General features: G+C 29.5%; 1 protein-coding gene across 1 annotated transcript; it reads right to left on the bottom strand.

The window, feature by feature from the left end:
* Positions 1 to 2846: 2846 nt before the first annotated feature.
* LOC126715475 (uncharacterized transporter C405.03c-like) lies at positions 2847 to 9510 on the bottom strand. Its single transcript, XM_050416081.1, has 8 exons — positions 9222 to 9510; positions 6749 to 7138; positions 5471 to 5685; positions 4870 to 4940; positions 4621 to 4722; positions 3978 to 4095; positions 3730 to 3865; positions 2847 to 3194 (listed from the first exon to the last, which is right to left on the bottom strand). Exons 1-8 carry the CDS (start codon positions 9300 to 9302, stop codon positions 3087 to 3089), a joined length of 1221 nt encoding a protein of 406 aa, XP_050272038.1. The 5' UTR covers positions 9303 to 9510; the 3' UTR covers positions 2847 to 3086.
* Between the last annotated feature and the right edge of the window lie 4329 nt (positions 9511 to 13839).

Genomic DNA, 13839 nt, shown 5'->3' with positions numbered 1-13839 from the left:
AAATATCCCCGAAACCTAAAAACTTACTAAAACACCGCTGAAACTTGAAAATTACCAAAATACCCTTGAAACCTAAAAATTGACCGAAATACTCCGTAAACCTGAAAAATGACCAAAATACCCCCGAAATCTATAAAATGACAAAAATGCCCCTAAAACCTATAAAATGTCTAAAATACCCTCAAACCTATAAAATGACCAAAATAAGCCCTAAACTTGTAAAATGACCAAATATGCCCAAAACCTCTAAAATGACCAAAAATAACCCCAAACCTCTAAAATTACCAAAAATACCCTGAAACCTATAAATCGACCAAAATAGCCCTAAACCTCTAAAACAACCAAATACCCCCAGAAAATATCTAAAATGACCAAAACACCCTTGAAAACTTTAAAGTGACTAAAGTACCCCTTAACCTATAAATGACCAAAATACATTTGTAACCTTTTAAATTACGAAAATAGAGGTTTGGGGTATTTTGGATGTTTCAAGGGTATTTTTGTCAAGATTAAAGGTTTTAAGAATATTTCAGTCATTTTTTAGGTTTTGAGGGAATTATGGTAATTTTTTTTGATTTCGGGGTTATTTTGGTCATTTTTTTAGATTCTAAGGGCATTTCAGTCATTTTTTAGATTACGGGGGAATTTTTTTTCATTTTTTAGGTTTTAGGGGTATTTCGGTAATTTTTATATTTTGGGGCTATTTTGTTAATTTTATAGATTTCGGAGGTATTTTGGTAATTTCAAGGTTTCAGGGGTAGTTTTTTATGTTTCAGGGGTATTTTGGTCATTTTTTAGGTTTTGGGGGTATTTTGGTTATTCTTTAAGCTTTGGGGGTATTTCAGTTATTTTTTAGGTTTTGGGATCTTTTGGTCATTTTTTAGGTTTCGAAGTTATTTCAGTCATTTTTTAGGGTTGGGTGTATTTTTATCATCTTATAGGTTTTAGGGGCATTTTTGTCATTTTATAAGTTTCGGGGTATTTTGGTAATTTTATAGGTCTCAAGAGTATTTCGGTCATTTTTTAGATTTAGGGGGGTATTTCAGTAATTTTTTTTTAATGTTTCGAGGGTATTTGGTCATTTTTTAGGTTTTGAGGGTATTTTGGTAATTTTTAGGTTTCGGGGGGTATTTTGGTCATTTTTTAGGTTTCAGTGGCCTTTCAGTCATTTTTTAGGTTTAGGGGTTATTTTGGTAATTTTTAGTTTCGGGGGTATTTTGGTCATTTTTAGGTTTCGTGGGTGTTTCAATCATTTTTTTTAATGTTTCGGGGGGTTTTTTGCTAATTTTTAAGTTTCGGAGGTATTTCGGTCATTTTTTAGGTTTAGAGAGTATTTCGGTAATTTTTTATATTTTGAGGGTATTTCGGTCATTTTTTAGGTTTAAAGGGTATTTTGGTAATTTTTAGGTTTCAGTGGTCTTTTGGTCATTTTTTAGGTTTATGGGGTATTTTGGTAATTTTTAGTTTTCAGGGGTATTTTGGTCATATTTTAGGTTTTGGGGGTGTTTCGGTCATTTTTTTTATGTTTCGGTGATATTTTGGTCATTTTTTAGGTTTGGAGTGCATTTCGGCAGTTTTAGAGGATTTTATGAATAATTTGGTCATTTTCAAGTTTTAGGGGCAATTTGGTAATTTTGATTATTGGTTAATTGGGTGGGTTGAGGTTTACCCATAATAATTTGGTTGAGTTTGGTTTGAGTTAGATCTAATTAGTTAAATGGGTAATAATGGGTAAATGGATAATATCCAAACCCTACCCAAAATATTTGGATAATATCCAAATCCTACCCAATTACCTTCTACCCATTAAGAACTGGGTATTACCTAGAATAATTGGATCGGGTAGGGTTGGATATCCATTACCTAATGGGTATGGCCATCCCTAAGACTTAGTATAGAATTTAAGTACTGTTTTTTAAGTTCAGCTTTTAAGATTCTGTCATGTGGATTTTTATTCATGCAATGAAAGTGTATTTTTAAGTTAAGTAGTCACGTGACAAAATCTTTAGAGGGAAAATTTAAAGAACAGTATCTAAAGTACTGTACCTAAGTTTTGTCGTAATGTTGCTTAATTCTTGCTCAACTAAAATATAGTACAAACTAATTAAAATAATGACGATGTCAATATCCAAGCGGAGCATCCTAAGTAATATATATATATATATATATATATATATGTGTGTGTGTGTGTGTGTGTGTGTGTGTCCTTGATTTCAATTATCTAAGCAGACCATCCCAAGTAATGTCACTTTTCAAGTTGAATGAATATTTCATACTTCTTATTAAAAAAAAAAAAAAAAGGTAATGTTTCTTTATATTATAATATAATTTAAAACTTTGTGCATTGGAATTCCCGAATCATTTTAACGTTAATCAAAATCCAACTTTATGTCTTATCAAAAAAAAAAAAAAAAAATCCAACTTTATGTGGGTTGGGGCCTTGGGTAACCATCATTCTTGAATGGATCAAAATGAGGCTTGGCATGATTATAAATTTATACTAGTATATGTCTTTACAATAAAAAATGATAATTGATTTAGTTTATCAAAAAACTATAATTGATTTACTTTTCCCAAAAAAAAAAAAAAAACGGGTAATTGTTTTTTTTTTTGGATGTGGCAGTCTAGAGTTCGGTGAGTGTAATTCGTGTAATCCTCTATCCCATACACCAAATAATTATAGGGATAAGTTCTTCATAATGGTCCCAAGGTATTGGCTATAAATGCATAGCCAATATTGTAGGGTTTGTCTTCTCAAAAAATAAGAAAAATAAATAAATCTCTCTCTGTCTCTTTCGTGGGGTTTGAGGTTAGACTTTATTTTAGTACATGACATAAACATAATCTTTGTTGATGAAGGCGAGTGAAAGACCAATTTTTTATTCATACCAAAAAGAGGGAGAAGAAAAATAAATATTTCCCCTTGCTCTATTTCATTAGAATATACAAAAGTTTATCCTCTCTATGCCTAGAACATATTGAACAACAATAAACATCAAGACTAACTGGTGAAATTGAAAACCCTACAGGCTACAGCCTCACATCATCGAGTGATGACGGGGAAAAGATAAAAAAGAATGATATTTCTAAAAAGAGTGACGGATGAAAAATCTCTTCAAGGAATTCAAAATTTGCGATCCTAGCTTGGGTGAGAACCAATCCGATAGGTTGGCAATTACAAATCCCAGGAATACCTACAACACATCACCAATTCATGGATAAATGGTTAGTACAATACATAAACGATTTTCAGGTTTTTTTATTTTTTATTTTTTTTATAGCTAAAGTGCAAATTATACTCTTAAAATTTGGAGTCTTTGAATTTTATACCATATAAGTTTCAAAATTTGGATTTATCTTTTGAAGTTATATTCAGTTTACATAAGCAATCTTTCCATTTATATATTATATTAAGTGCAACATAAGGTTGTTATGCGTGTTTAGTTTGTTTAATAGAATTATGCCACGCGACATAATAAAAATAACTTGGCATTATTTTATTAAACAAACTAGATACGTGTAGTATGTTTACGTGACATTTATAAAAAAATATGAGCCGTTGATGTAAGCAAAATATTACTTTAAAAGATAAAATTCAAATTTAAATACTTAAAAGTGTAAAATCCCAAAATTTCCGAACTTGGATATAGTTTGCACTTTAGATTTATTTATTTTATTCAAAAGTTAGAAATCACTACACGCAAAAGTCAACTATGGTACAAATCTAACCTGAATTGAGCCAAGAATATAAATTACTGAATAATGTCGGCCATGGATCACCATGTCCTCCAACATGGCAAGTGGTATGGTAAGCGAGGCACCTAGCGCTGTCACTAGTGGAGAGGTCCAAACAACACCTAATGCCCTGGGATTATGATATAAAATAGTCAAGATACTATATATTTATAAAATAAAAATATTTGCACAAAAGACAATGAATCATGATGGATATCTTTGTTTTGTTCCTCCCAACATACCAGAAATAATCAGAGATGAAACTCCCAACAAAGCAATTGGCAAAAACAACTCCAATTGTTTTAGCAGAATCAGGAATCATGAATTTGGGTTCAATTCCTAATGCAGTCAAGGGCCATACTGAAAAGGGACATAACAAATTAAAACATTATAATCAATCCACGCTAAAGCCACTGGTTGGAACCAATATTATAAAAAAAAAATTTTATTTTAAAACAGTTTCAGTTTATAGCATCCGCTTCTGATAATAATTTTTTATTATCAGACTAAGACACCAATCAGTTTTTTTATAAGCGAGAATTGAATTCCAAATCTCTTATTCAATCATCAAAGACTTTATTAGTTAAACTAACTGGAATCTACATATAAATAAATTTGGTTGCCATAAATCACCAAAACAACCCCAAAAAAAGCATGGTATCTTTATTGGGCATACCTATGTTGAGAGTTGCACACAATTCTTTGTATATGGCAATACCATTTTTATTATATATCAATGACAACATGTCACATTTACAGTCATGAAAAATTTTAAATCCTTAATACTTGTTTGAGGAAAGCACTTTTGCTGTGATAATTTGGATAAGTTACATGTGCTGAGGTTAATGGAAAAAATTAAGTCAGAACACAGAATCTTTGTCTTACCTAGCCACCAGAGAGAAACAAGGCCGAACAATCCAATATATCCAAAGAACTTTTGCATATCCACCTTTTCTCCTTCTTCTCCAGCATATTTTTTAAGGAGCACTGCAGAATTGGTATTTTGTCAATGAATGATTACAATAATAAGAACTACAATCTTTCAACTACAAATATATATATATATATATATATTCTTTTCTTTTATATATTTTCTTATTTATATATATGTGAATAAAATAAAAGATGTTTGACCTGCGAATAGTCCATCGGTCACAGCTGAGAGCAAAGCAAAAAAATCCCCGAGAATAGAATGGTTTCTGTCTCTGTGAACCCAGACACAGGGAGAAAAATCTCATAACTAGTTGCTCTATAAATAAAACATCGTACAAAACAACAAAAAAATATAGCAGCCAATGTAAAATAATAACAAAAAATTAATAATATACCCACTAGACTTATTGAAAAAGAGCAATATTGAAAGAAAAAAAATTGTTTCTTTATTATTTTATTTTTACAACTTTTGATATGTGTTGTGAATGATACAAAATAAAAGTAGTGTTTTTTTTTTTTTTTTTTAAATGGGAAAATAAAAATAGTGTTAATAATAAACTTTGGTAAAAATGATATTACTTAAGTCAAAATAAATCACATCAATAGTTGTAAAAATTATTGTGTCCGTAATAGTTAATATAAGTATATTACTAGTAAACTTCAGTGACTTGAATTTTTTTTTTTTTTTCCAATTTTTATTAGTTTAAGCCAAGTACCAAAAGAAATAGTGAAGTTCATGGTAAAAATTAACCTGTTATCCAAACGATTAGCAAAAGATGTGGACAAGAATGAAGAAACTTACAAGGATGTGGTTGACTGGGATTCTTTTTCCCAAGTCTTGCCGTATATAGTCATGGCAACACCAGCCATGCTGACGAAAACAGAGACCAAATTTACTACATTTATGGAGTCTTCTCCCAATAATGCACTGATTAGAAGAGTGAAAAGTCCTGAAGTGGAGAATAATATTGTTGTACTGGCAACGCTTGTTCTTGCAAGTGCCGCATTCATACAATACTGCAAAAAGTGAATAGAATAAATATTGAGAATGTGACATCCAAACAATAACATAATCAATGACAATCACATGGATAAATTTCCAATAAAATAGGAGAATTATTTGTATATAAATGATTTTGTAAGATTAGCATGTTATAAATAATCTATGTACAACAAGACTAATACTTAAAGGCTCTATCTAGTTGGGTGGAGGGGTGAAAGACTCCTTTATTTAGTTAAAAAGAAAAGTAAGAAGATAGAAAGTATAATTTTTTATAATTTTACTTATATGTTCTTATTAAAAAAATTCGTGCATAGTAAAAAGAAAAAAAAGGCAGCAATCCGCCTGGTTTGTAGTTTAAAGAAAAATGGGGGAAAAAAGTAGAGGCAACAACCAAATTATGAAATGAAAGGTTGTTAAGTCATTTGCTTACAACTACTTTTCTTCTTTCCATTTCCTCCTCAAATTGAGAAAATTCATTTATGATAGACCCAAGGAGAACACATTTGGTCCCACCAAAATTCCTCATCTTTTTCCTTCTCAACCAAACAACTCAAATTGTATTTTCCTCCATTTACCTTTCTAACTTTTCCATTCTCCGACCAAACCAACTATAACTTTTGATTTTAATTTTATAGTTGTCCTTCTTTTACTTTGAAATGTTTGGCTTCATATTTTTTACTTTAAAAAATGTCTTTATTGGCAATTGATTGATGGACATTGTTGGTATGATATTTGAAATTTATGTCACATCATAGGTTTCATTTCATTAAAGTGATATCAATTTTGTGAATTTCATTATTTTTTATCCATCAAAAAATGGTAAAAACTCTTTGAAATTTTTTAAAATGAGTAATATTATTGTCACAAATTTTTTTATAACATTTTTACAAACTATTGATATAACCAATTTTTACTAGTTTTTATTTGAACTCAAATTGTTATAAAATAGTTTGAAATCTTAGCATTTTCATTTAAAATATATATATATATATATATATAAACATTTTTTAAAACAAAGTAAAAAATTAAGACCCAAATATGCAATTTAACCCACACAAAAAAGAAAGGGCCTCCAACCTCTGAGAGAAACCAGATGGGACCAATGAATAAGCTTAGTGTAGCAACTTCTTTCGTGCTAAGCTTTCTCTGATGTATCAATATGTCCACATCGTCTTTGTTATCAAAAGCACTTAGTTTTCCTTCCTTTTGAGAATGCAAGTCTTTGACACATTTTTCATCAGCCAATGGTTGTTGTTGCTCAATGTCAAGATTTCCATTCTGGCAATTATTAGAGGGAGAATCAAGAGTCATGGAGAATTCATCCACATCATTACCATCAGTTTGGTAAGAACGTCTTAGAAATTTCTGTAAACAATCCCTAATGAATGCTATTGGAAGATAAGCGGCCAATAGAGCGATTCCAAGATATGTTACAACAAATGGGTGCTCATAGTCCGTGAAAATATCCTGTCAGAAATGAAAAAAAAAAAAGTCAAATGAAAACTATAAAAACTCCAATGTTGAATTATACATGAATGAGCTCAAATGAGAATCAAAATGAAGAAAATATTATTTGGAATATGCACTACATCAGAATAAGTCTATTATATCAATTGCTAATATAACAAAATTAGTATAATGGTAGTAGACAAAATACCGCATCTACAAGTTAATAATTGCAATAATCTATTATATCTATTAGCAACGAAAATATCATTACAATAGCTTGATATTAATTATTTTACAATTTATTGCAATGATAAACATAGAGTAATTATCTATTATATTACAACGAAAATATTATTGCAATTATTTGATCTGAATTATTTTTGTCCATTATTTATAATTTATTGTAATAAGATTCGTGAGATAATATCCTATTGTTACAAGCTATTCAAAACAATAAATTGTTTATTGCAACATACATGTTATTGTATCAAGCTTGTTATTGAAATATTTGAAATTTATTGCAATTTTTTTTTGCACAAAACTATTATCTCAGATTTTATTACAATACCTCGCATTAACTATTGCAACGACTCTTATGTTATTGCAAAGATTTTTTCCATTGTAATAAATATTTTTTCTTGTAGTGTGTTTATACTTTCCACAGCTAATATAAACCTATTGGGTGGAAACAAGGTTTTTATTTATTTATTTATTATTATTATTATTTGTATATAATAACAACAAAATTTAATCCTATTAATTGGAAAGACAGTTTATGACAGATAAAGCTTTCATCTATACAAGCACTGATCAGTGGGCCATAATAAATGGCCTAGCTAGTTGAGTGAACTTGATTGCTGTGTTACAAAATGATATTTTGCTTGAGTTTAATTCTAATTCTAATAAAGACAATGACAGAGTATCATTTTGCTTGAGATTAATTCTAATGAAGACAATGGCAAAGTTAGGATTTGGATTTGGGGAGCAAAATTTATATACAAATGTACGTTCACTATATTTTGTTTTTTCTGTTCAGAAGTAATTTAATTATAAGTATGATAAATATTAATATATATCAATAACAAATGCATAAAAGAAAATCACTAAAAACTAAGGAAAAAATTATAATTGGAAAGGGTGCAAAGTTGAGTGTCACATCCCATTATTGGGAAAGCCACATGCCTTCTATGCTTGGCTAAACCTTAGACCACATGCATGATGGACACTAGTCATTACATAATAGATCTGTTTGGCAAAATAGTAGTTGGGCAAGGTGTTTCCAATCTCTGGTGAGCTTTTTCTCGTGGGTCTATTTCGCATGTAACTGATACATTACATTTTTTTTTTCAAGAGAAATATTAATGAATACTCTTAAGTGCTAAGTGCAAAGTTGTGTGTCACATTCCATTATTGGGAAATCCACATGCCTTCTATGCTTGGCTAAACCTTAGACCACATGCATGATGGACACTAGTCATTACAGAATAGATCTGTTTGGCAAAATAGTTGTTGGGCAAGGTGTTTCCATTCTCTGGTGAGCTTTTTCTCGTGGGTATATTTCGCATGTAACTGATACATTACATATTTTTTTTCAAGAGAAATATTAATGAATACTCCAAGTGCATTTTTTAGTGAATTATTTTAAGAAAGTATTTATGAGAAAAAATAAATTTTAAATTTTGACAATCTTTTCAATTTCCCATAAAAGTATTTTAAGATTTTTTTTAAAATGATTTTTAACAGTGGACTGTTAACATAATATTTTTTTTAAAGGGACAGTTTTGTAAATACCAATTACAATTATTAGGGGGACCTCTGGCTCCGCCTTTGAATCAAGACATGTATGTACCTTGAACAACATGGAGAACTCAAAGCCATTGAGATCATACAATTTTAACATCCAAACTGATCAAGGCTGCTATGACACACTAACAAGGTCATATGGGAAATTTACCAAAGAATAGTGTTACCATGAGAGTACATTAATGTACACCAATACTTGAAATCTAATTCCAAAAAAAAAGAAAAAAATAAAAAGAAAAAGAGCAATGAAATCTAGTTTTGAATGAGAGAGAAAGAGAGAGAGAGAGAGAGAGCTGACCTGGGTGACTTCTGCAGAGGTAACCCACAAAAGTACAACAGAAATGATCAGAACCACCCCTCCTTTATATCTCCAACTCATTTCTCTACGTACTCAAAGGTAGTATCTAAAAGAAAGTAGTGCTAGCTGAAAGTTGAAACACTCGATCTCTCAACAGCTAGCTTCAAATAATGAGGTAGGTTGTGCTTCTCAGCTAGTAATGAGAAAATCTAGTAGACACGGAGGGGTTATAAATATTGTTTTCAAGAATTGTACTATGCATTGCTAGCTAGCCACCTGAACTGAAAGAGGCTTCGGCTCTATGGATATTTCTCTTAAAGTAGCTAGCTAGCCACACCACACTGAGGAAAGAATGATTAAAAAAACAAAAATTGGCCGAGCTGTCACAACCTTTGTTATGTAGTGGTGCAGGTAAATTCTAGAATAATTTCAACTTGGAGTCTTGGACTAGCCAGCCAGCCAGCCTCGACGAATCAACTTTTTATAATATAAACGGTGAAAAATGGGTGAACTTTGGACCCATGACACTGCATTATTTCTAGTTTTCTACCTTGTTTTTACAATGCTCCAGTAGTTGTAGATTTCCTCCCCTATGTTATATAGCTAGGCAGGCCGCCGTCAATTTTTAAGCAGGCATGCATGAATATATATATATATAATTTTTTTGAGATAAAATAAATATTTTTTTTTTTTTAAAGATAGTTTCAACCTATAGATAATAACTCTTTATCATTAGATTAAGACACCAATCGATTTTTGGTATAGCGGAGATTGAACCCCAAAGTTGAAGAAATTGGGTGTATTCATAATATTATTGTATTAAAATTTATAGTGGATATAATAAGGAAAGTGGTAAATATATATATATATTTTTTTTTTGAGAAAGAAAGTGGTAAATATTAAAAGGTAACATAAAATAGGGAGTGTTTTTTCCTCCTATGAATAATAGGTAGGTTGTTGATTAATTCACATTTTCTAATTAGGTAGGTTAATAACTTAATTAATTAAATACTACCATTAATTAATAATGGTAGTATTTAATTAGTTAGGTGAACATGTGACAAGTTTTTATTGACGGAGCATAGAGTAGAGTAGGAAAAGTGGGACAGAAGATTTGAACTTGGTTAATAATGTTTAAAAAAAAAACAAAGGTAGGTTATTAATAGGTAGGTTTCATTATTATTATATAGAATGGTAATTAATTTAATATGAGGTCAAAACAAGTTAAACTCAATCTCCCATCGTATATCCTATTTAAATTAATTAGGATATTCCAATCTTTATTTTTCATTATAATTATTGAGTTATCAAAAAATTAGAATGTTCCGATATTGTTAACGAATATGCTAATTACACAAATAAAAATTCATTTTAATGAGTTATAATACACATTTACCAAAGAGAAAAGAAAAAGAAAAAAAAACAATAATTCGTTGCTGCAATGAGTGGGCCATTAAAATATTACTATAACTTAATTAGTATTTTAATACTTAATTAACTTGTGATTTAAGGTACTCATTAATAAAATACAATTAATAATTAACAATATCTTGTATCACTTGGTACTAAAACTACAAGATTCCAAACACTAGAACTCGGTGCAAAAGCGCGTGATTGTTTTTTTTTTTTTTTGTGTGTGTGTGAGTGAATGTCGGACTCTTAGGTGGAAAATGTGGGTCCTTTGGTAAAAAGAAGAATAAAAAAGAAAATATTTTTTTACAAGAAAAGGAAGGAAGAAGGAAGAAGGAAGGAATGACATTCACATGAAGAATCACATAAAAATCAAAATCAATAGGAACCTTTAGTGCATGCGGCGGAGGGTAGTGTGTGAATGCTAAGAATTTAAGATTACATTCACATCTATTCGAAGACCACTGGTTTCATTTTCATACACTAGGATGAGAAAATATTCCACCTCTGGTTTACAAATTAGACCATGTTTTGGACCCATGATGTTTACTCTCCACTATCAATGTTGACTTGAGAGTTGGAAGAAAGAAGAAATGCCGGTGCAGTTTCCAAATCCATTTTGACTTCTACTTCCTCTATCATTCTAATCTTCTTTGGTTAAATTATTCATTTTCCTTCAACCTTTTTTTTTTTTTTGGGATAAAAATATAGTAATTCAACTTTGATCTTGATCTTTCAAATGTTTTATATTTCATTCTCACCACGTTTAGTAGTCTTTTGTTTAACATGTCTAATGAAAGTGACAACAATTATATATATGAAGGAAAAATTAAATGAACTATATTCTTTTCATTATTGAATATTATAATGTTTTCATCTCTAAAATATGCATTCCATGCCATTAAACATGCCGACACAAATAGAACATAAATAATATTTAAGAAAAAAAAAATTTATCTATCATCTTTGAAGTTTGGATACTCAAATAATAATAATAATAATAATAACTTGTCAAAAAATTTTATATTCTCTATAAATTAAGAGTCAAAGTTTAGTTTTATCATTTAACTATTAGTTGTTTTAACTTAACCTAAAAGTTTTAAACATGATAGGTAAAGAATATTATTTATTTATATTTTAATATTTATACTTATTCAACAATGAATGTTAATATATAGAAATTAAATAGTTCATTTTCTCTTTTTTTTTTTTTATACTTTTTTTTTTATAGATATGATAAGATTTGAAACTACAACGTCTAATTTATAATGATTACTCTTTACTATTTAGTCAAGATACCGATGGATTGGTTTTTGTCTTTTTATTTTATAGATATAATAAGATTTGAAATTATAGTGTCTAATCTATAATAGTTACTCTTTTACCATCTAGCAAAGATACTAATGGATTGTTTTTGGTCTTTTTATTTTATAGATATGATAATATTTGAAATTATAGTGTCTAATCTATAATGATTTCTCTTTACCATCTAGCAAAGATACCAATGGATTGTTTTTGGCATGGACTGGATTCTAACTTAAGTTTTTTATTCAACAACAAAAAACTTTAGTTGTTGAGTTAACTAAAACCTACCCAATATTTTTAACTAGATTAATTTTTTAAGAGGAATATTTTGGAAATTTAAATAAAAATTTGAAAAGTTTTAGTGTTGATTGCTTTTTTCTGAAAATGTGTGCATTTATTAATTGAGTTAATCATTATGTGATGGAAAGAGTATTAGTCACTCCCCATTTTAGTCAAGCATAATAAGGCTTGTAGTTTAGCAATTTCCACAAAATAGCAATATAGAGCAATGTCATGATTGTCATCCCTCAGTAAGTTACTTACGCATACAATGGAGATTTTTTTTTTTCTTGATAAGAAAATGGAGAAAAATTAATACACCTTTGAGGGATAATGTTTATTCAAGGAAAAGGATCAAAAGAAAGACCAAAATTAACACTAATGAAAATAGTGTATATATATATATATATATATTAAGAATGTAATAAAAAGTATAATTTTAAATATAATAAATTAATAACAAAGAAAAATATATGTGACCGATCCTATTTAACCTGTTGAAGATTCTTTCCTATCTTAAAATTTTGAAATTAACACTTTATTAGTATAATATGTGACTACTGTATCATATTAATAATATAAGAAAACAAAATAGTTCTATAAGTCTATCACATTAGTATTTGCATGAAAGGTAATATAAATAATATATTGACTGGCTTTTAGAATTTCAAATGCTAAACAAAACAATCAAGATCAAGATAAATTTTCTTTTTTATTATACAATTAATCAAGATAAACTTAGAATCCCGTACATGCATGATTCACATATAGACTATTAACTAAAAATCATATTTTGACCAAATAGTTTGTTTGTGACGAGTGCACATACATCATAAATTGGGAAATTTTTTTTCTTAGAAATGATTAAAAAGAAATGTGAGAATCAACGCACTGCACAAAATGGACCCCCACCCCCACTACGTACGTTGGTGTTTTTTTGTTTTTTTGTTTTTCTGAAGTTTTCTTTAATATTTTGTTTTAAGCTTGAAAAACAAAGAAGCATTTTTCTTGCTTGGTTGTAGATCTGCAGAGTTTCAATAATTCATATTGAACACTCCAATCGCAAATGCCTAACTGCTATCATTGAATGGGAACGCGTAGACGGAATTTCAGTCCAAAGCCATGGTTTTGCTGAGAGAAATATCTTCATTAGGGTGTATACTACTTTTTGTCATAACTCATAAAAAGTACTACAATATATTGAATATTAAGAGATTGGCTCAGTGGTTTCTAAAATTTTATGATATCTATGAGATTCAGGGTTCGAAATATCATGTTAGTACCTTAGAACTACTCTCAAAAGATTCCTTCCTATAATAATCCGTTGTGTATGGGACAGAGGGACTGTACATACTTGAAGGAATAGTCAAATACTCGAAGGGGTTTGAAATTCTGGATACACTTATTTGTTAGAAAAATAAGTAGTATAATATATCAAGTCGCATTTTGCGTTAGTGTAAACAAACCGAACGCACAAGCATATGCACCAAGGGAAAAATACAAAAAGAAAGAAGAGAAACAACTAGGCAAGTTCTACCAACATATTTAATACCTTAATACTTTCTCTTAAGCGCGTTTAAGCCAACACCGTCCTTATTTGCTCAGCTCATACGCATGTGATAAC

This window comes from Quercus robur, chromosome 2, assembly GCF_932294415.1.
Source record: "Quercus robur chromosome 2, dhQueRobu3.1, whole genome shotgun sequence".
NCBI lineage: Eukaryota > Viridiplantae > Streptophyta > Magnoliopsida > Fagales > Fagaceae > Quercus > Quercus robur.
Note: the sequence above shows the minus strand (reverse complement) of the source record. Positions and strands in the feature narration are given on the sequence as shown.

What these genes read in the sequence shown, in the direction of transcription:
- LOC126715475 (XM_050416081.1), bottom strand. Translation starts at nt 9,302, where the DNA reads ATGAGTTGGAGATATAAAGGAGGGGTGGTTCTGATCATTTCTGTTGTA. An exon ending in CCATCTGGTTTCTCTCAGAG is followed by an intron (nt 5,686 to 6,748) that starts GTTGGAGGCCCT and finishes CACTTTTTGCAG; the next exon opens with TATTGTATGAATGCGGCACT. An exon ending in GACCGATGGACTATTCGCAG is followed by an intron (nt 4,723 to 4,869) that starts GTCAAACATCTT and finishes CCAATTCTGCAG; the next exon opens with TGCTCCTTAAAAAATATGCT.